This window comes from Mya arenaria, chromosome 12 (assembly GCF_026914265.1).
Source record: "Mya arenaria isolate MELC-2E11 chromosome 12, ASM2691426v1".
Classification (NCBI taxonomy): Eukaryota; Metazoa; Mollusca; class Bivalvia; order Myida; family Myidae; genus Mya; species Mya arenaria.
In genome coordinates, this window is record NC_069133.1 from 8,818,648 (window position 1) to 8,841,530 (window position 22,883).

General features: G+C 34.9%; 3 protein-coding genes across 3 annotated transcripts in view; 1 reads left to right on the plus strand and 2 right to left on the minus strand.

The window, feature by feature from the left end:
• LOC128211482 (uncharacterized) overlaps window positions 1-22,671 on the minus strand; it is a 93,788-nt gene extending 71,117 nt beyond the window's left edge. The window contains exons 1-2 of the mRNA XM_052916323.1: window positions 22,590-22,671; window positions 6,324-6,377 (exon numbers count right to left, since the gene is read on the minus strand). Of these exons, the coding sequence (XP_052772283.1) occupies window positions 6,324-6,333 (10 nt within the window). The 5' untranslated portion in view covers window positions 6,334-6,377; window positions 22,590-22,671. The remainder of the gene's footprint in view (window positions 1-6,323; window positions 6,378-22,589) is intronic.
• Window positions 12,733-15,528, plus strand: LOC128211751 (putative nuclease HARBI1). Its single transcript, XM_052916786.1, has 7 exons — window positions 12,733-12,939; window positions 13,574-13,713; window positions 14,027-14,103; window positions 14,332-14,449; window positions 14,584-14,656; window positions 14,951-15,132; window positions 15,306-15,528. Exons 1-7 carry the CDS (start codon window positions 12,733-12,735, stop codon window positions 15,526-15,528), a joined length of 1,020 nt encoding a protein of 339 aa, XP_052772746.1.
• LOC128211487 (nuclear apoptosis-inducing factor 1-like) lies at window positions 16,749-22,268 on the minus strand. Its single transcript, XM_052916327.1, has 6 exons — window positions 22,077-22,268; window positions 21,633-21,699; window positions 20,530-20,625; window positions 19,893-19,980; window positions 19,563-19,646; window positions 16,749-19,167 (listed from the first exon to the last, which is right to left on the minus strand). Exons 1-6 carry the CDS (start codon window positions 22,202-22,204, stop codon window positions 19,004-19,006), a joined length of 627 nt encoding a protein of 208 aa, XP_052772287.1. The 5' UTR covers window positions 22,205-22,268; the 3' UTR covers window positions 16,749-19,003.
• Window positions 22,672-22,883: the final 212 nt, after the last annotated feature.

Below are 22,883 nucleotides of genomic sequence, written 5' to 3' on the forward strand. Positions count from 1 at the left end.
ACTTGGTTAATTTAGTAGGTTGGGTGGTTGAGTACCATTGTATCAAGTATCAATGCAATACCTCAAGTAGTTGTTGAGATATTAACCTATGTGTGCTTACACGCAAAACCTTAACCAATATTTCTAAGGCGAATAATAAAGGCCTATTATTTGCATTATATTCAAATAATTGTTATCTAACTTCATTAATTTAGTATGTAAGATAGTTGGGAATACATATCCAAAGTTTCAATGCAATAACTGATGTATTTACTGAGATAATGACTTAAAGGTGCTTACATGCAAAACCTTAACCAAGGTGTGACGCCAACGCCGACGCCAGGGTGAGTAGTATAGCTCTCCTTATTCTTCGAATAGTCGAGCTAAAAATGGCCGAATCGCGAAAGCCCGATAATATGCGCTGCATCACTATATAGTCATTAATCTGTGAAAGTTTGGTAGAAATTGCATAAAAAAACGTAAGAGGATTTGCGAAGAAACCAACTTGAAATGTAAAATAAGCAAAGGGCAATAACTCTTTCAAAAATGGTCAGATCGCCAAAGCCCGACAAAATGCGCTGTGTCACTATATAGTCATCAATCTGTAAAAGTTTGGTAAAAATCGCAGGAAAAACATAAGAGGATTTGCGAAGAAAACAATTTTAAATGTAAAATAAAGAAAGGGCAATTACTCTTTCAAAAATGGCTGAATCCCGAAAGCCCGACAAAATGCGCTGCGTCACTATACAGTCATCAATCTGTGAAAGTCTGGTAGAAATCGCATGAAAAACATAAGAGGAGTTGCGAAGAAACCAATTTTAAATGTAAAATAAACAATGGGCAATAACTCTTTCAAAAATGGTCGAATCGCAAAAGCCTGACAATATGCGCTGCGTCACTACATTGTCAGCAATCTGTGAAAGTTTGGTAGAAATTGCATGAAAAACGTAAGAGGATTTGCGAAGAAACCAATTTTAAATGTAAAATAAGCAAAGGGCAATTACTCTTTCAAAAATGGTCAAATCGTAAAAGCCCGACAATATGCGCTGCTTCACTTAATGAGCATCAATCTGTGAAAGTTTGGTAGAAATCCCATGAAAAAAGGTAAGAGGAGTTGCGAAGAAACCAATTTTAAATATAAATTAAACAAAGGGCAATAACTCTTTCAAAAAAGGTAAAATCGCAAAAGCCCGACAAAATGCGCTGTGTCACTATATAGTCATCAATTTGTAAAAGTTTGGTAGAAATCGCAGGAAAAACGTAAGAAGATTTGCGAAGAAAACAATTTTAAATGTAAAATAAAGAAAGGGCAATTACTCTTTCAAAAATGGCTGAATCCCGAAAGCGCGACAATATGCGCTGCGTCACTATACAGTTATCAATCAGTGAAAGTTTGGTAGAAATCGCATGAAAAACATAAGAGGAGTTGCGAAGAAACCAATTTTAAATGTAAAATAAACAAAGGGCAATAACTCTTTCAAAAATGGTCGAATCGCAAAAGCCTGACAATATGCGCTGCTTCACTACATTGTCAGCAATCTGTGAAAGTTTGGTAGAAATTGCATGAAAAACGTAAGAGGATTTGCGAAGAAACCAATTTTAAATGTAAAATAAGCAAAGGGCAATAACTCTTTCAAAAATGTTCAAATCGTAAAAGCCCGACAATATGCGCTGCTTCACTTTATGAGCATCAATCTGTGAAAGTTTGGTAGAAATCCCATGAAAAAACGTAAGAGGAGTAGCGTAGAAACCAATTTTAAATATAATTTAAACAAAGGGCAATAACTCTTTCAAAAAAGGTAAAATTGCAAAAGCCTAACAATATGCGCTGCGTCACTACATAATCAGTAATCTGTGAAAGTTTGGTAGAAATTGCATGAAAAACGTAAGAGAAGTTTCAAAGACACCAATTTTAAATGTAAAAAAGGGCAATAACTCTTTCAAAAATGGCCGAATCGCGAAAGCCTGACAATATGCGCTGCTTCGCTATACAGTCATCAATCTGTGAAAGTTTGGTAGAAATCACATGAAAAACATAAGAGGAGTTGCGAAGAAACCAATTTTAAATGTAAAATAAACAAAGGGCAATAACTCTTTCAAAAATGGTCGAATCGCAAAAGCCTGACAATATGCGCTGCTTCATTACATTGTCAGCAATCTGTGGAAGTTTGGTAGAAATTGCATGAAAAACGTAAGAGGATTTGCGAAGAAACCAGTTTTAAATGTAAAATAAGCAAAGGGCAATAACTCTTTCAAAAATGGTCAAATCGTAAAAGCCCGACAATATACGCTGCTTCACTTTATGCGCATCAATCTGTGAATGTTTGGTAGAAATCCCATGAAAAACGTAAGAGGAGTTGCGAAGAAACCAATTTTAAATATAAATTAAACAAAGGGCAATAACTCTTTCAAAAAAGGTAAAATTGCAAAAGCCTGACAATATGCGCTGCGTCACTACATAATCATCAGCAATCTGTGAAAGTTTGGTAGAAATTGCATGTAAAACGTAAGATAAGTTTCGAAGACACCAATTTTAAATGTAAAAAAGGGCAATAACTCTTTCAAAAATGGCCGAATCGCAAAAGCCTGACAATATGCGCTGCTTCGCTATATAGTCATCAATCTGTGACAGTTTGGTAGAAATCGCATGAAAAACGTAAGAGGAGTTGCGAAGAAACCAATTTTAAATGTAAAACAAGAAACGCCGCAATGCGACAAAACCAAGTTTTTAATGATTGACAGAAGAACTCCAGCCTGTGTCTGTTTTTTCTATTTTAAGTATCAGTGACCTTGAACCTAGGCACCAAAATGCAATCCATTGAAAGGTATCTATAAATTTTTCCTTTATACCAAGTTGTGTTAGGATGTGTCAACCCTAACTTAAATTATTCATTTTCAACCATTTCTCTATTTTTAGTAACAGTGACCTTGACCTTGAATCTAGGGACCCCAAACACAATCCCATGAAAGGTATCCATAAACTCTTTCTTTATACCTGGTTTGGTCAAGATATGTAGACCCTGACTAAAATTATTCAGTTCCAACTGTTTTTCTATTTTTAGTAACAGTAACCTTGACCTTAAATCTAGGGATCCCAAAAGGCAATCCCATGAAAGTATCCATAAACTCTTCCTATAGACCAAGTTTGGTCAAGAAATGTCAACCCTAAATAAAGATATTCAGTTTGAACCATTTTTCTTATTTTAGTAACAGCCACCTTGACCCTAGGGACCCCAAATGCAATCCCATGAAAGGTCTCCATAAACTCTTCCTGTACACCAAGTTTGGTCAAGATATGTCAACCTAACTAAAGTTATTCAGTTTCAACCGTTTTTCCATTTTTAGTAACAGTGACCTTGACCTTGACCCTAGGGACCCGAAACGCAATCCCATGAAAGGTATCCATAAACTCTTTCTATAGATTGAGTTTGGTCAAGATATGTCAACCCTTACTAAAGTTATTAAGTTTCAACCGTTTTTCTATTTTTAGAAACAGTCACCTTGACCTTGAGCCTAGGGCCCCAAACGCAATCCCATGAAAGGTCTCCATAAACTCTTCCTATAGACAAGGTTAGTCAAGACATGTCATCCTTTACTAAAGTTATTCAGTTTCAACAGTTTTTCTATTTTTAGTAACAGTGACCTTGACCCTAGGGACCCCAAATGCAATCCCATGAAAGGTATCCATTAACTCTTCCTATTGACCAAGTTTGGTCAATATATGTCAACCCTAACTAAAGTTATTCAGTTTCAACCGTTTTTCTATTTTTAGTGACAGTGACCTTGACCTTGACCCTAGGGACCCTAAACGCAATCCCATGAAAGGTATCCAAAAACTCTTCCTATTGACCAAGTTTAGTCAAGAAATGTCATCCCTAACTAAAGTTATTCAGTTTCAACCGTTTTTCTATTTTTAGTAACAGTGACCTTGACCTTGACCCTAGGGACCCCAAACGCAATCTCATGAAAGGTACCAATAAACTCTTTCTATAGACCAAGTTTGGTCAAGGTATGTCAACCCTTACTAAAGTTATTCAGTTTCATAGGTGAGTTTGACGCCGTCCGGCCACCCGCCCGCTAAGTGAAAACCTGGTGTAAACTTAATAAACAAAGGGCTATAACTCTTTCAAAAATGGTCGAATCGCAAAAGCCCGACAATATGCGCTGCTTCACTTTATGATCACCAATCTGTGAAAGTTTGGTAGAAATTTCACGAGAAATGTAAGAGGAGATGCAAAGAAATGAATGTGGGACGAAGGGACGCACACACGCACGAAATCGCGCCTACCATTACTATATCACCTCGACTTTTCAAGGCTGGGGATAAAAATGATTCAATTCAGTCTGATAAATTCATCATTTGTGTCGTTCTCTAGATTATGGAAATCCTCAAAGGATTTAAGCTAACTCATAATAAAATGGTAAACATGAGTATTTTTACATATTACAAAGGAGGGTCATACGTTCTGGTCCGACACCGGTTTTTTAAAAGACATTTTTATTCCCTGGAAAATACGGTAAAACCCAGAAATAAAAAAAAAACAAGAGGGCCAAGATGGACCTATATTGCTCACCTCAGTAAAACTTTGTGCTATAGACTTGTTGATAAGTAAAGGGCAATAACAGGGATTTGGTTTCTCTGATTCATTATGGCCATTCACATTCTCACCAAATTTTGTGATGATTGGACAAATGCTTAAAAGGTTATTGATAGGACAAGAGCAATTTTAGGTTATTTCTATGATAAGAGCGCAATAACTCTCGGGTAAATACAGCAATTTTTCTAATTATTAAACACGTTCATACACATAGACCAAATTTGGTCATGATTGGATAAAGGGTTAAAAAGTAATTGATCGGACTACATACCGGATGGTGCCTGTCTGCCGTTCCATACACACAATATGTCCAGTTTAAATACATGACAAATATGTATTTGTTTAAAAAGATACAAAGGGCAATAACTATTACAATATTTTGGTTGGATTTATATTAATCGTCACAAAAAAAAATCACAATTTACTGTGAAGTAGTTCATGAAGATTAAAGTTGGTACCTTCAATGATTTTAAAACAATCAATAACAATAAATAACACAGATGACCCATATTCGAACTTGACTTAAAAATTATCAAAACAACCTAATTATTTTTTTAGTTCTGACAAATTTCCAGGATATTTGGGCTGAAAATGTTACCTCTAGAGTGTTAACTAGGTTTTTCCATCTTTGGGCTCTGTGACCTAGTTTTTGACCCCAGATGACCCATATTTGAAATTGAGCTAAAAATCATCAAAACAACCTTTCTGACAAATGTCCAGAATATTTGGACTGAAAATGTCACCTCTAGAGTGTTAACAAGATTTTCCCATATTTGGGCTAATTTTGTGACCTAGTTTTTGACCCAAAATGACCTGTATTCCAACTTGAGCTAGAAATCAACGAAACAACCTTTCTGACAAATTTCCAGGATATTTGGACTGAAAAAGTAGCCTCTAGAGTGTTAACAAGATTTTTCTATTTTTGGGTCTTGTGACCTAGTTTTTTCTCCCAAATGACCCATATTCGAACTCGGACAAACACCCTGACCAAGTTTCGTGAGAATTGAGGCAAAAATGTGACCACAACAGTGTTTACAAAAAAGTGTGGACGGATGACGGACAACAGACGACAGACACTCATCGATCCTAAAAGCACACCCTCAGTCTACAGCTAAGGTGAGCTAAAAAAGAAGACTTTTGTTGAAATCTTTTGATTTAACTTATTCTGTTGAGAAATGTTTATTATGCAAGCAAATTGGCTAGGGTAATTCAAGCACATATTAGTATGAAACTGTTCCTTGGCTCGATTGACCCTAACTATGGTCACATAATGAAATTAGCGTCAAAAGAACACGATGTAAACAAGAAATATTATGAGTATTGAACAATTGATCTCTAAATGCGATAACATGGTAAAAGGCCTGCAATTTAACCTAACAGGTTAATGGGGGAGGAGTGTAGTGTGTGTTGGTTAAAACTAGCCGGACCATTTGCACAGTTGGTTAAAGCTATGTGAATGTGTTCCGCCGTTTTGGGTTCGAGCTCCACACCGAACACACTTATCCTCCCAGGTTAACTTTACACTCAGTCGTTTACCAGTGCCACCATTAAAGAACACATGGACGGCAAAGTGTGCCCGGTGCAGGGCTTGAACCAACAATAGCTGGAATACTAGCATGGCGCTCTAACCAAGTGACCTAACTGATAAACCGACTCACACTACACTAGGCATTTTCTAGAATCGGGTCAAATTAACAGTGGCTGGAGTTGATAAATGTTTAAGTAAAATTGTGTATTGTGGCTTACCTAATACCATCTTTCAGCATTTAATGCACTCGCAGATGAATCAGGTCTGCTGTCCTAAAAAAAAACAATATCAACATCAAGAATCATTAGACAACAGTGACATGGCAACAAACACAACAAATATTGGCCAATGGACAACACATGGACATAGGCCTAGGGTCAGAATTTAACTAAGGCGCTAGCCTAAGTGATGTTCCGATGATCAATTATAATAAAAAACATATTTGGTTGGGCCTGAAACTACGACAATTGATTTTATTTGGTCATAATTGATCATGCATTCAAGCGGTGATTTTTTTTTCTTTCCTCTTGTTATTTTAATTCGGTTAATGTCTGCCTTTTTCCCCCTGAGGTTGTTTATTCATTCGGAAGTGTTTAGTTGTAATTGTTAACAATATGGACAAAAGCAACAACAAGACTAAATAACTTCAAACACACACACATACAATAAGCATAGTTAAGGATTAAGAGTTATTGCACAAAAATAAAACTGCAATGAAGGTATTGTCAAAAAAACGAAAAATCAGTTCCTTGAGTGGAACTGATTATCGATAGTCTAGCTGGAATCGATTCCAAACACTACCTAGTGTACTTATGTGAGTGGCTCTTAAGCTTTCTCACAAAAAACATCAACACACTCGCAAAATCTATGTTTGTTTATCTTGAATTAAATAACACCACCTTTTCGTACCAAAGACAAAGTCATTCAGTCTGGCATCATTTTTTGTACTCTTGTGATTGCCCAGAAAACGACACAGCAGTCAACATTACATGAAGAGTTACAGGTAAGATGTGCAATTGCGTAAATATTCAAATAAAATCATAGAAGATGCAATCATTTTAAAAAAACAGCGGATGACAAAATGCAAATAAAACACAGAATATTTAACAAAATGAAATAGCGTTAAATGAATAACCACAGCTGAACAGTAATGTTTTCATGATAATATCAATTTAATATTGATAAATTCAAGGAATAAAAGCACCATTTTCTGACGTGACATTTCGTGAGGTTTCAGAACGCTTCCGATATTTTAGATTCTTATTACATACAGATTAAAACCTGTGTTAACAAAACCAATTTGGGTCGCAAAAACATTTGAAAACAAGAAACAAATTGATAAGACACAGGCAGACCTGATTGTTGACAGCATTGCTGTACCTCAATAAACAACAAGGGAGGCCACAGGCAAGGACACAGTAATTTGATAAACAACAAAAACGAAAAGGCTCAAAGAACACAAACTAAGAGTAAGCGTGAGATTATCTCACATTTATGTATTTTTAATGAGCTTAAGACAAATTTCAGGCAAGATATTGTGAAAATCACTCACTAAAATAATCCCTGACAATGTTCATTGTTGACATTCAATTAAATCAAAACAATGAAGTGAAAGAAACTTAAAATACTCATTGATTATGTAATATTTATTTCAAACGTGTAGAGCAATACTCTAAAACATTGGACATCTTATCTGTAACTCTGTGTATGTATTATACATTATAGTTGTCTGGAAATTTTGTTATTATTAAATCAGAGAATATACAATATACATTGATCAATGTACATGTCCCAAGCTCAGAAAATTCTGTGGTCAGTACAGGCTGGGTGATTGAACCTGGGACCCCCTGATTGCAATTCAGTTGCCCTTACAACCGACCTGACATCCTGCCGAGCAGGTTTTTACGTACAAATGCCAAAAGCCAAATGACTCCAAAAAGTACAAAGCCTGCGCTGGGAATCAACCTTGAATCGGGGACCCATTCCTTTCAAGTCAAGAACTATCAGGCCCAGATAAATCATATCATCTCTGACCTTAGTCCAAATAATTATACGTTGAAGTTTTTTTACGATTTTTGATATGGCAAATTCATCTCGTAGAAATTGTTTTGTACCAGAAGTGGGTAGTTATTCCGGGCTAAATCATATTGCGTCCATATCATGAGACAAGAAATATAACCAGATAATGTTATTTTATATTAGTTCCGTACACAAACAATAAATATCGAACGAAAAATTATAAGTTTGATGTGTTTTTCTTCATTTCATACTGTCAAAACATAACGACACATACATGAAGGGCACCTGCAAGGCTGCGGTTCACAGTTTTTCAACAATCGGAACACTTCGGTCATGGCCGAGTTGTTACGATTGTATTTTCGAGGTCCAACTCGAAGCTTGCCGGAGATAGCCGAGTTGTTATGATTGGTGCGAGTTGTTACGCTTGACATAATTGTTGTATGTGTCAGTCAAGTTTCGTTTAAATGGCAAGGTAAATCCTGTGTTTTAATGTATTGAATGCTGGTTTTGTGCAAAACATTTTTGTACTTACATGATAAAATATTAATATAAACCTTTATTATTTATTTCAAACATAAAATACCTCTCTAAATCCAATTTTAATATTTTTCACCCCCCCCCCGTTTTTGCACAAGCCCGTTTAGACGTTAGGGATTGGAAGAATCCTGTATAACATGTCTATTATTTTAGACACCTCTTACCGGTATGTCTGCAATGTTTACTGTGGTGAACACATGAACAGATACAAATTAACAATATTTACAGATGAAACAAAGCGCATTCACATGTACCGATACAATGCCTTCCTTATTCTAAAGAACAACTTTTCAGTCCCTTTAATATCATTGTAGTGCACCTTATCCCGCATAAACTGGGAAACGAATGTGGGGTAGCCAAAAATTTCAACATGCTCAGTTTTCTCCAGCAACTGGTTCACTCGTGAGCGTTGGCTGGTTAATGACCGGTACTCCAACCTGTCCCGGAATGACCCCCGCACGAAACTTCACTATTATAAAAACACTAATGTCCTATTGTCCTACCCTCTATTACCTCTACACTTTGAAATGAAGTATCTGAAATTAGTATTTGAGATTTCTTCATAGCCCCCCCCCCCCCCCCCTACTTCTTTGACTAACCCACCCCTCTCCAACCAACCTCAACCACGACATACAACCCACTCAAACACAATGTAATTTTAAATCCCGGTGTGCAAACCACCCCGCATACTCTATTGTATGTACTTATGAAATGAAAGGGGTTCCCAGGTTTTAGTCACTCCCATACCCCCTCCTTCGACTCCCCATCCCTCTCCAACCACCAACAACTACGGCATACAACCAACTTAAACACTGCAGTTTTAAACCCTGGCGAGCAAACCACCTCACATACTCTAGTACTCTAGTGTATGTATTTATGAAAATAAAAGGGGTTCCCGGGTTTTAGTAGCACCCTCCCTCCTCCGACTTCCCCACCCCTCTCCAACAACCAACAACTACGGCAATGAAGTATTCAATCCGGGCGTACAAAGCACAACAAATACTCTATTGCATATACTAAATTGACGGGGTTTTCGGGTTTCCCAGATTTTAGGTTTTTTGATAATTGCACCGACCCGTGATTTACTGTCCATAAAATGAACGAATCTGTATTTTGAAAGATGTTTTCACATTAACCAAAGATGTTTAATGCGTAATTTTAACCTACTACAACAAAAAGTCTCCAAGATAATTGTGAAAAACCTTAAAATGTGTTCGGATTTGTGAACTTAGCCAGTTTAGGAGGGATTTACAATTTCAAGGTAGTACACAGAAATGTAAACAATGGCTACTTCTGATAAGGTTTTTGCAGTAACATTCACTGGAAAATAATCTTCCTGGTGCAAAGTTTCTCTCAGAATTCAGTTGTTGAGATAAGTAATGGACACAGTGCTGCTGAGGTTTAACTTCATCTGGGAAAAGACCAAAACTAATTGACAGGTAAGCAAATTATGCAATTCATATGTTTACATTTAAGAAAACGTATGATATTGTGGTGATATGGTATGCTGTAGGTTTAACATAAAATATTTAGTCTAACAGCTGCATTGGCATTCTTTAATATATTGTAATATTGTTTCTAGCCCAGAATTTAGGTAAAATGCATATGAAAGTGATATATATCAGTTGGTCAGAAACAGGTACACTTTCTCCGTCTTATCATACAGCTGATCCTGTCTGTGTGTCCTAATGTGTATTTGTGAATAGATAATATCTAACCAGATACTAAATGTATAAAATAGTTTTCGATGTTTTATGATTAAGAAATCAATTGCATTTATTTTGTTCAGATGCAGTGCCTGTATTAAAGCTGTGGAAGACAAGGCCATTATAGTGCCAGTTGATGACGGATTATGCCAGTTGAACTTTAAATGAATTAATGAAAAACAGTCCACAATGTCATGATTTATACAGAAAAGTGTGTAACATAGCTGTGATGTGTTGACAATATAGATATTAAAACATAATACTAAATACATTCTTGTGTTTCGTTATAGTGTATTTATTTAATTTCAATATGTCTCTGCATGCCGCTTAAAAATGGTAAAATGTGCAATTGCACTTTGTTTTACTGAAGGATGTCTTAAATACCCCATAAGCAATTACTAATTTGCCAGGCTCTAAGACGTGCGCAAACTGTGAGGCTATGACCATGTCACTGTCACTCTTGCTCCCTTTATCCACATCCGACAGAAATGTTATAGCACCAGAACTGGAATTCCCATGATACATTTCAAAGTTGCTTTATTTGTGTACGAAGAATACAGATTCCTTCACCGAGAAATGTAAACTCTGTGTAAGGGATTGGTATAAATGACTAAATTGATGAATGGTGGTGCCAGTGGAAGATTTGAATAGATTAACATCATTCAGAAGCTGCTCAAACGACATGTATGATCTTTCTTTTACAGCATTTCCCCCTATCTATTTTTGGACTCTCTTGAGTGGAATCAGGTTCACAGCTGGTCGCTGCATTTAAATTTAATTTAATTTGGATTAATGAAACACATGAGTAAGAATGTTCACACGTAATGGTCTTCCTTAATTATATAAGTTATCATGTATATGCATACACACATATGGCATATTTCCTGCAAGACTTGATAAATCTGAATATTGAGTGTTTCTGTATTATTAGGGTGGTTGAACGGCTGTTTGTCATACTGCAAGAGGGCCTTTGAAACTTCAATGTATTCTTTGATACAGATGTAGCTCTTAGTGTTTAAGGCCTATCAGTTTTGGGAATATTTATCAACCTGTCGTAAAATCTTCCATATATTGTAATCACCTTCAATAGTTCTAGTAAAATTGTTTCTTATTTAATACCACAATAGTATGTAATATCAATATTTATTCAGTTATAAGGTTTCTATAAAATGAAGAAAAAAAACCCCAAAATATTTTTATTTTGAAAAAAAAATCTATCTGGCTATATTACATTTACTTTTCAAATTTCTGATGTACGTGTATATGTTGCAAGATTAGGGTCTGGATAATCCTCAGAATGTCCTTATATGCATTTTACCTCAATTCTTGGCTAGAAACAATACTACAATATATTATAGAATTCCAATGCAGCTGTTAGAATAAATCTTATATGTTAAACCTACAACATACCACATCATCACAATATTATATGTTTTCTTAAATGTAAACATATACATGGATTGCATAATTTGCTTACCTGTTAATTAGTTTTGGTGTTTTCCCAGATGAAGTTTAACCTCAGCAGCACTGTGTCCATTACTTATCTCAACATCTGAATCCTGAGAGAAACTGTGCACCAGGAAGATTATTTCCAGTGAATGTTACAGCAAAAACCTTATCAAAAGTAGCCATTATTTACATTTCTTGTACTACCTTCCTGGAAATTGTGTACCACGTGGTACACATAGCAGAAAGCAATGACGTAGTTGTAAATCCCTCCAATAGGAAAATTAATGGCTCAAGGAGTTTGTCGTGGAGTCGTTGAGACGGAGTTACTTTTGTCTTGAGCAGACAAGCAGACGAATCTGGACTAACTTCATAATAAAACACTTCCTGAACATGTCCAGAGTGAAAGTAATTATACCCATCTAAAGACTTGTATGCCTTTAATGACTCTTGCGTGTGGAGTCCAGGATAATTAATCAGGATATATGTCAGGATACAAGACACTAGGCCACTTGCTTAATTTGTTCTCCTAGCAATTCGTTGGAATGCTGTATGGATCGGGAAGCTATATCCCACCAACAAATAACTTTTCTTCATACCTTTTCGATGCGAAAACGTCTAAATTTGACAATTGTTTTGATGTTGTAAACGCTTCCGTATTATTATTGTTATCGGTGTTAGCCATATTGTTTACATGTTTCTTGCCAACCAGACGCCACGCATGCGCAAGATATCACAATGTAAATAATAACACTGGGTGCGTATTATCAACGATCGTACGCGCAAATATTATCGTAAGTTTGTCGTACGTCAAATTTACGATCGTAACCGCGTCTTACTAAGATTCGTAAACTTACGATTATCTTAACTGGTGCGTTAAAGTTACGACAGGTGAAACGCTCTCGTAAATTTCGTAAATATGGCGGCGTTGTTTGTTTTCGGCCAAAGAAGAAGAAAACAACGCACATTTAAGGATCGCATTTCATCCTTAGATCATCTGTCAGATGTGGAGGTTGTGGACCGATATAGACTCTCACGAATCGCCATTATTTATTTGGAAGATAACCTAAGAAATGACCTTTCACCTCCTACAAACAGGTCACAATCGGTATCGTCTATGACGAAGGTAAAACTGTACTGGTACTCTTAAAAAAAAGACCGTCAGTTATATCTATATAACTTATTCAAAATTTCATTGAGTGCTTGAATTAACTCAATGCTTTTATATAAGTTTTATAAATGATGTATCAAAGTAGATCAATATAAAGATACACCAGGTAGCATGTACTGTACTGTATGTATATGAGCAATAAAGACCTCAAAACGAAATGAGAATGACACAGCATTTTAAATAAACCTTTGCAAAAAACACATACCTTCATTGTCCATGTTATCCGATAATTGTGAAATATAGTAATAGTAAGAAGGCGAGTCCAGCAAACATCAGCAGGGCTCGCCACAAGAAATGAAATGCACCGTAAATCCTTCAAACATGTAAATATTTACAGCCATAAATTTCCAGATAAAATGAGGTCAATAACAATGACGTCATGTATTGAGAATCATCGATAGCCTATTTCAGTAATCATACACTATAGTCTTTTTCAATAAGGTATTGGAAAAATACATTTCATATAAAGCAGACGTACTAAACAAGTTAGTGAAAAAAGGGGTTGAACGTAAATATGTATTGCTACGAAAAGCTATTTTTAAAATTTAATATTTCTGTAAAAATACAAACTACTTAATTTGTGTAACAGGTGCTGGTTGGGCTTAGAGTTCTGTCTAAAGGAAATTTCTTATCAGAGGTAGCCGACCTGCACGGCATATCTAAGCAAACAGCGTCAAGGGTGTTGCATGAGTTTGTAGACGCTGTAAATCGAAATATTGACAATATAAGGTAAGTTACTTAAAGGATATAACTCAATCATTGTGTTATTTGTGTGCAATACCCCCCCCCCCCCACCTTTCTTCGTCTATTTTTGTTTTTGCCCCTTGTCGTATACCTTAAATTACGAAGCGCGTTATATATATAAATATATATATATATATATATATATATATGCCATCATACTAGTAAAATGCACAATGCAGTGTGGATGGACCTTAAACATCACAGGTTATTTGACAGAGTTCTTTATTCTGTAATCACAGTATAGATTAACATATTTTTGAGTTTAACGCATTAGTAATGAAACACTTTCTTTTGCCAGATTTCCAAGAACACAACAAGAATTGGCAGAAGCAAAACTTGGCTTCTACAAAAGATGCAAAATTGCCAATATCGTAGGTAGGCAATACGTATAAGTAATGACTATATGACTTCATGCATACTAACTGATGGGTTGAAAGTTCGTATTTTTTAATAGTAGTATTTCGTACTCATTTATATTTAAATGATACAGGAACTTATTTCAATAATTTGAATTGAAATTGAAAAATGGTCCGACGGGAAAAGGTAATTCTCTGATGAAAGGTGCACACCAATCTGTTATTTACTTGATGTATTTTAATATAGGTGCAGTCGACGGAACACTCGTCCCTATCATTGCCCCGAAAGACAGTGGCGAAGCCTACATATGCCGGAAAGGATTCCATGCTATAAATGTGATGGCTACATGTAGCCACGACAGAAGGTAAATCGTTTTATTTGATTAATACCTATATATCTAGGTAATGAGATCATCTATCGGCATTCTGTAATTGTCGACCTTAATATTTAATCATTGCATTTTGAGATCGTTTTAGCCCTTTTCCTATTATATATTAGGTTCATCGACATTGTCGCCAAGTGGCCAGGGTCGCAGCATGATTCTTCTGTCATGAACACCTCGTCGTTGAAGGTAATGGCTATATGACTGAATAAGTAAGCCATGTATTATATACAAGAGTTCTGCTGGCATTTGTTTATCTATTTGGAAACCCTTGGAAAAACAATTAGAATCATGATAGGTCCATGTATCAAACCTAATAACTTTTCTTTCTACTACTGTACTTGTTTATCCTTTAAATATTAACCAACCTCAAACTTTTAGGTGCACATATTTTGACAGTTTACGTGACACACGTTATTTTCTGCTTAGAAATGCAAGACATACTGATTTTTAAAACCACTTCTTGTCCATTATCTAACACAGGAACACATGGAGAGTGAGAGGCCAGGGATGCTGCTGGCTGATAGCGGTTATCCACTCACTACCAGCCTGCTAACTCCGCTTGCTAATCCCGTAACGCCTGCTGAAGCAAGATATAACAACGCGCAGAGCAAGGGAAGGATGGTTATCGAGCAGAGTTTTGGAATCCTGAAAGGAAGGTTTCGGTGGGTCATCTCAATCCTTCCACCATACACCTCATCGAACACAGACTTTATAGTTGAACCTTATTTTAGAATTGAACACTCTTTATGTTTACTCGCCCATCTACTAATGCATTTTATACGACACTGTTTCTCGTTACGATCCGTAACATCACCATTATGTTTACAATTTACAGATGTCTCCACAAAACCGGCGGTGTGTTGAGTTACAGTCCCGAAAAGTCGTGTGCAATTTTTATGGCATGTGCCAGGTTGCACAATATCTGTTTGGATTGGGGTCTGACACTGGACGATGCCCAAGTAGTGGACCCAGGCCAAGATGCTATGGAGGCCTGGATGGGACAACCAGGCTTGCAGGTGCAAGAACTGCGACGACGAGTTGTGAACACTTTTGTGTGAAATTGAACGTAGTTTGTTTGTTCCATTTCCTTTAATTTAAAAAGTTTGTGATCGCTTTGTGTTAATACATGATGCAAAGTATAATACAAATGAATGTGTGCACTTACTAAGTGATGTAAAAGTAAACAACAAATATACAGTATTGTGACCTTTACATGGAAGTTATTGGTTGCAAATGGACTGAACATGTTGCCCTGATTAACAGAGTGATCATTTTGTACAAGTATTACAATTAACTGTTATTCAAGTCATATATGTAATTTATGCAATTGATATGAATTGTCGAAATGGAACAAATAACAAAGAAATGCCAAAACAAATCATTCGTTTTCCAAAGTCCCTTTTTAATGCTGGCATATCCGCAATGTTAACACATTTGTAAACATTCAACAAGACGGCGTTTTAAAACAACGTATCAAAGCCATATTTTTTATTCCACCATGCAATTTTGCAAACCTAAGATTTGAGCTAATTTGCTTATTATTTAACAAATAGGATCAATTTTCATACTTATAAGAGATGTGTTCATTCAAATAACCTTAAAGCGTTTAAATGTATGAAATTGGGAGAATATTTCTTCATTTTCTTAAATCTGCACTCTCACAGATTTACCGTTTTGATAACTTCTTTATTTTTGTTTTGGTATTTAAATTAACAATTTGTTTGCTTATATCTGTATTCCAGTAATGTAACAATGATGACAAACAATCAGCTTGGTTTCATAAATCCTGTTTTATGGCTAAAAGCGTTACTTACAGTTAAAGGAGAATGCATTAATTTAAACATATTTTTTTTAACTTAATTACAAAAATCTGCGATCTGATTTCTTTATCAGCCGTCTTATAGCATTGGTTTCCTTGCATTTTCGCATAAATTTGCTTGTTCCAAAACAGAAAATAAAATTAATTGTCAAATGATTCAATCTGTGAGAGTGCAGCTTTGAGGTTTTACATAAATACCTAGTTTTTTTACCCAAGTTCCTATTCTAATCAGGTGCAGGAAAAATTTGGCTTAAAATTATGACATAAACATAACAACATATAAATATCACATATTTTTTACGAGCAATTTAAGGGCTATTTATTGACAGTATATACCCCATGGATGGGGGCACTCTTATTAAATACACCACCCTCCTACAGAAGCAAATTTGGGATTCAAATTAGCAAAACAAACACGCACCCATACACTTTTTAAATAATTGCCCCCCCCCCCCCAATTTTATATGTCTTACTGGGGTAACCCTAAATAAAACCTCTTTAACACAACAAATATACAATTATGTCAACAACTTAGACTATCACAGTAGCATTATGCAAAAGTGCAGTACATTGTAAAATTGTAACAGGTAAATGGGATAAGAACTAAAAGACATTAAGATATTTATGATATCACCCATGTCATTTTAACCATAATAACAAATCAATTATGCACAACATTACACACAGAACATCATACAACATAATTATGGCAACAGAATGGCACACTGCAACAATGTGCATTTCCTGATGTCTCAATGAATAACATTCAATAACTTACACAAATCAAAAACCTTAAAAGCTCAACTAATTAACCTTAAAAGCTCAACTAAATAACCTTAAAAGCTCAACTAATTATTCTTTCATCAATACATTTCTATTGATACAATACAATGCCGTTCAATATCATTTCTGCTTTGTACATATCCTTCATTTAATAATGCCTAACTTGCCAAAAAAAGTGTTTTTCTAGTTTATATTTGATTGCAAAACGTTCAGTCAGAATAATTTATTTTACAACTGCAATTCAATATAACAGTTATGTCAGAATAATACACCCATTTTATACAGGGAGTTCATAACAGTTTTAGTTTTATAGCAATACCTTTCCTAAGAACATCATAGGCAAATATAATATTGCACCAAAACATAAACAAGTAAATGCATCTGGGCCCAAAAACTGACTTTCACTTCGAGGAATAAGTTAAATTCTACACTTTTGAGGAAACACCCATTCAGTTTCAATTACATCCGAATTTGGCACTAAGCCTAAACTTTGTACAAAAGAGTGTAGGTTCAGGCTTTTTATCATACAACACATACAAAGAATTAAGAGTACATACAGACAAAACTAAAGTAACTTTAAATGCCTCTTCTTGTAATCAACTGTACATTTGATGTTTCAGAACATCACTTCCAATGGTTATATAAATATTTCATTGACGTCATTTACGAAAAAATGCTTGTTTTAGTGTAAGATGGCAATATATTTAACCTCATGAAAACATAAAATATAGTTTTTAGTGCCCACTTGGTGGAATTTATTACAATGTTAAACTAAAATGAACAAATTAATAATCTTTTATATACATGGCAAATTTCTCTTCAGGGACCTAAGTTCAAATCTTAGATGAAAGGCAGTAAGTTACACAAACACTATCACATCACAGTGCAATTCACATATCATAAAGTTTACTCTTAAACAGCTGGCCCCAATATCTCAAAACATCTTATGAAGCATAACAGGTGTACAAAGCTTATTTTTATAGGCCAAAATACATACTGTAACTGAACTTTGATAAATGAAAGAGTTAATTGTGATAACCATAAACATAATTCCCATTCAAAGTCTAAAGTCTCTTAAAGCCGTCGTAAGACAGCGCGCTCGTCTACGTCGCTTTGACTTAGAATACAATAACGTATAAAAATACCAAGTTTGGTCTCTTTATGTCAAACCTAACTGAAATTATTCGATACATAAGGTGACTTTGATGCTGCCCTTCCACCAGCCCGCCAAAACAATGACGCAAGTCATTCAAATAACTTGATTTCCCATTATGAAAATGTGGTTAAGAATATACAAATATGTCTTTAAAAGGAAGTTAAATTTATTTTTTTTAAATTCAAGGGCCATAATTTGTATTTAGGCTTAAAAATGAGTTATGTTTCTTGTTGTAATATGGTCGTAAATAATTTTGCCCAAAACTTTAACCCAAGTCAATCAGGGGCCATAACTTGTATTAAGGATATGGAGTTATGTAACCTCATTGGCTGATGGTCCTGAACAATTGTGTGAAGTATTAAGTCAATTGAATGAAGGGTATAGAAGTTATTAAACAATATCCCAACCTGCCCTAAAACTTTAACCTAAGTTCCATAGTCAATCAGAGGCCATAATTTGTATAAAGGATAATATGGAGTTATCTAACCTCATTATGTGATGGCTCTGAACATCTGTGCGAAGCATTAAGTCAATTGAATGAATGGTATTGGAGTTTTAAGTGAAAATCCCAACTTGCCCTAAAATTTAACCTGCCCTAAAACTTTAACCTAAGTCAATCAGGGGCCATAACTTGTATTTAGGATAATATGGAGTTATGTAACCTCATTGATTGAAAAAGTGTTGAGAAATTGTGGCCAGTTGAATAATATAACTTAACACATTTTCAATGAGTCTAAGAAACCGATACATAATTTTATATGAATGTTTTCTTAAATTAATATTCAAAATGTAGAAGGTCAACGGATTTTTCTTTTTGGTATTCTAACATTTTCTTCAATGTAGAATCTATTGATGACAGAATACTGTTTTGTTGCTCCTGGGCCATCACCATTCGCAGTTGAAGATTTGATGTGGAACCCCCTGTTGCATTACAAGAAGCTGAAATTAGAAAAAAAAACATTAAATAAAGATGGTCTAATTAAATGGGTAAGACATTAAAAGAATCAAGAAGAAGTTAAATACTTAAACAACATCGGTGCTCACTCAGCTTTAAGAAATTTTATTTATGACACAATTTACAAAATTATCTTTGTATTAGTTTTAAACATAGAGAATGACAACAAAAGCAGGTTATAGTTTCATGCTGGAGACTGATTTGACATAGTTACTTTCTTAAATTTTCATTGATTTAATTCTGGGGAAATCACCTTGTGTAAAGATCAATCTGTTTATTTATAATGCTCAAATCATTTTATTAGAATGATAAAAACAGATTTCCATCAAATATATTATATGTCTATAAACCTTAATGGAATATCATGAAAAAAACTCACAAAACTTTACTGATGATGAGCGGTCTTTCACATTAGCTGCTGCTCCCTGGATCATGTCTTTTTCTTCTTCTTCTTCTTCTTCTTCTTTAAATAGAAATAACAAATGGTAATTTAAATGTATAGTATAATTGAATTTGTATGATATAACATGACTTGCCATTTTTTAAAACAAGTATGAAGAAATGGAAAACTTTGGAAGCAAACTTGTGGCATGTTTTATAATTTTGTGGTAGTTATACGACACATATATTTGATATAATGCAATGACATTAAACGCAGAATGTTAACTAGGGTCCCTTAATTAAATTTGGTTTAAATATACGGCACTACCTTTATTCGATTCCTGGATTGAAGAAACCCCGCACTGCACGCCTCCAGGAATGCCATCAACTGACACCTTTGGAATGGTTGTCAATACCTGAAAGGTTTTTAAATGTAAGAAATACCACTACAAAAAAATAACAATTATCTTTATGAAACATATGCACTTATATTCAAACAACAAACTTTTAATTGCATTGTAAAGCAAATTGTTAAAAAGAAAAGAACTGTTTCAAATATAATATATTTTATATATTCTAATTCAGCAAAACAATATCACACAATTGGCTTAATCAATATAGCTTGATATTTGTTCAAAGAATATTGAAAAACAAACTGATCAAACATGTGAAGTTTCATTGAATTTGGGTAGGTAGTTTCAGAGGATAAGTTTTTTAAGCAATTGTTGACGGACGGACTGACTGACAGACTGATGCCGGACAAAAACCGATCACAATAGCTCACATTGAGCACTTCGTGCTCTGGTGAGCTGAAAATACATAGGATAAGCTTCATTTCAGTATAGCAATACACTTCCAATAAATTTAAAATGGATCTTCAGTTTAATAGCAAGCACTTTTGCATAGGATTGATTCATATGTTAACAGATAACGTTTTGTTTATTGTGGGTGACTATTATAATTACCATTTCCTCCCAAGAATCCAGATTTATAGTCTTCAACCCATTTCCTGTCTGCCTGCTTTCTGTCCGTTCTTGCTGCGCCTTCCTCTTTACATTGCTCTGTAATTTAACAAACAATAACATATATGATAGTGTATATTATGGCAAAGAAAACAAAACACTTAACATCATATCAAATTAGTATGAAATAACACCTGGAAATATTATGCAGAACAAACAAATAATTTGATAGAATATTTAAATCAAGTAAATAAAGCAAAAGAAACTTAGATATGATATAGATATAAGGAAAGCATCTATACAATATTATACTAGTTGACTTGTTAAAGCTGCACTCACAGATCTATATATGTTTAATGTTATGCACCAGTCAATTGTACCCCCAGATCCACGGGTATACCAGGGATATCCGTGGAAATTGGCCATGATTTTACATTCCAAGTGGCCCTGAGTAGTTTTGTCTTTGCGCCAAAATTAACAGGGAATGGGCCTGTCTTAAGTCAGGGATGCGGTGACATTTGACGGTGATTTTACCAGCAGTTTGTCTCCAGCGGGGATTTCACCTCGGTTGGCTGGACCAAAAAAGTCCCCGCTATCCCCCTGGCCTGGGGGGGGGGGGGGGGGTCCGTTGTTACAATTGACTGGTTTATTTATGTCTTAAACTATTACTAACGCGTAAAGAAAAATGCATAAAACATCAATTTTCAATCTCACAAAAAACTGCGATCAATTATTTTAGCAGCAGTCTTATATAACTGGTTTCCATGCATTTTTGCAAAATCAGCCCATTCCAAGACAAAAATTAAAAAAGTTGTCGAAACGTTCACTCTGTGAGAGTGCAGCTTTAATATATGGTTTCCTTTTACTTCATTGTTACTTTTAGAGAATGTTTTGTTGTTGATAAAATACCCATTCTTATAGTTTTAGGATATTGCTTAATTTCAGTCCAATATCCAGTAAATAAGACACACTGCAAGTCTAATGAAACCAAAATACCCTCATGTTTTTCATCTGAGTTGTAACAAGCTGTCTGCTGCACATGATGAATTATATTGAAAACATAATTTTCTTTAGCATATCACCTGTTATATTACTTTATCTAGTACCTTCATATCAGTCCACTTCTTTTTAACCTCAGGGGCGACTCTGGAGTTTCCCCCGATACTGTTCACCCTGCAAAACAAATTTAATGAATTGAATATGTATATATCAATCATGAACATTTTGTGAGTATGAAATAAATGTGCTAATATATTAAATAATTATGCCTAAGGTATATCTCCCATTCTCAACAACAAAAACAGCAATTCAATCAACATATACGGTATCGACTTTTAATCTTCAGTTAAAAAAAAACAAAAAAAAACCAATTTTAATTTAGTAATTTATTTAATACAAATCCACTAAGGAAAATAAAACTTGTTTATGACTAGTCAGAACAGATACTAGCCTTAACATATCCATATACATTTTAATATATGTACAGGTGTCGATAAACAGATTCACAACTACTGATACAAGAAAGTTAACAAATAAACAAAAGGAAAAACCTGTCAGCCACTTCTCCCCAGTTCATTTTGAGTGTGTTTGTACTGGCCCGGCATAGCTCTATAAGCGTATTTCTTTCTTCTATCGTCCAGTTTGGCCCTCGCTTCTTTTCTTTTCCGCTTAAAGACATCCTCTAACAGAACTTTTACAACTTGTTTACGTCCAAGTGAAAACTGACAGCCGACACCAAACATCAGATAAAATACCTTCGTTTGAAGAGCTCGCTTTAACTGCGCATGCGTACGATTATCGTAAGGTTACGAAATACTGATATACTTGCGACAGGCTTGATAAGACGCTCGTAGCTAAAATCGTAAACCTGTCGTAAACACTTACGATACGATTTTTCGTACGATCGTTGATAATACGCACCCAATGTGTCTATACGGAAATCGAAAGTAGCATGGGTCAGTGGGTGAATATCGCATTGACAGTAAATAAGGCATATATTTGAGCGATTGAAAAATGTACACGCACACAAAAAGTGAATTTGTTCTAAATTAATTTATACTTACTGTGGAAACCGCCTTAAACTGTTTATTTTATATTCATTTTGTGGGAAAAAGGTCGGCGCTCACCTTTGTACATCAGTCTATACAGATAGGCAAGGTTATGCCGTAAAGTAAAGCGTGATATTGTTGACTGCGGTAAGTTGACTGCTCCGTGAGGTTTCAAATCAAATCAAATCAAATTTTATTTTCAGTCAGTATGACATAACAGAGAAAACATTAGCTATGAACAGCTATTGACCGACTACATATATATTATAACAAGCATATATCTATATAAAATATTTAAGTATTAAAGAG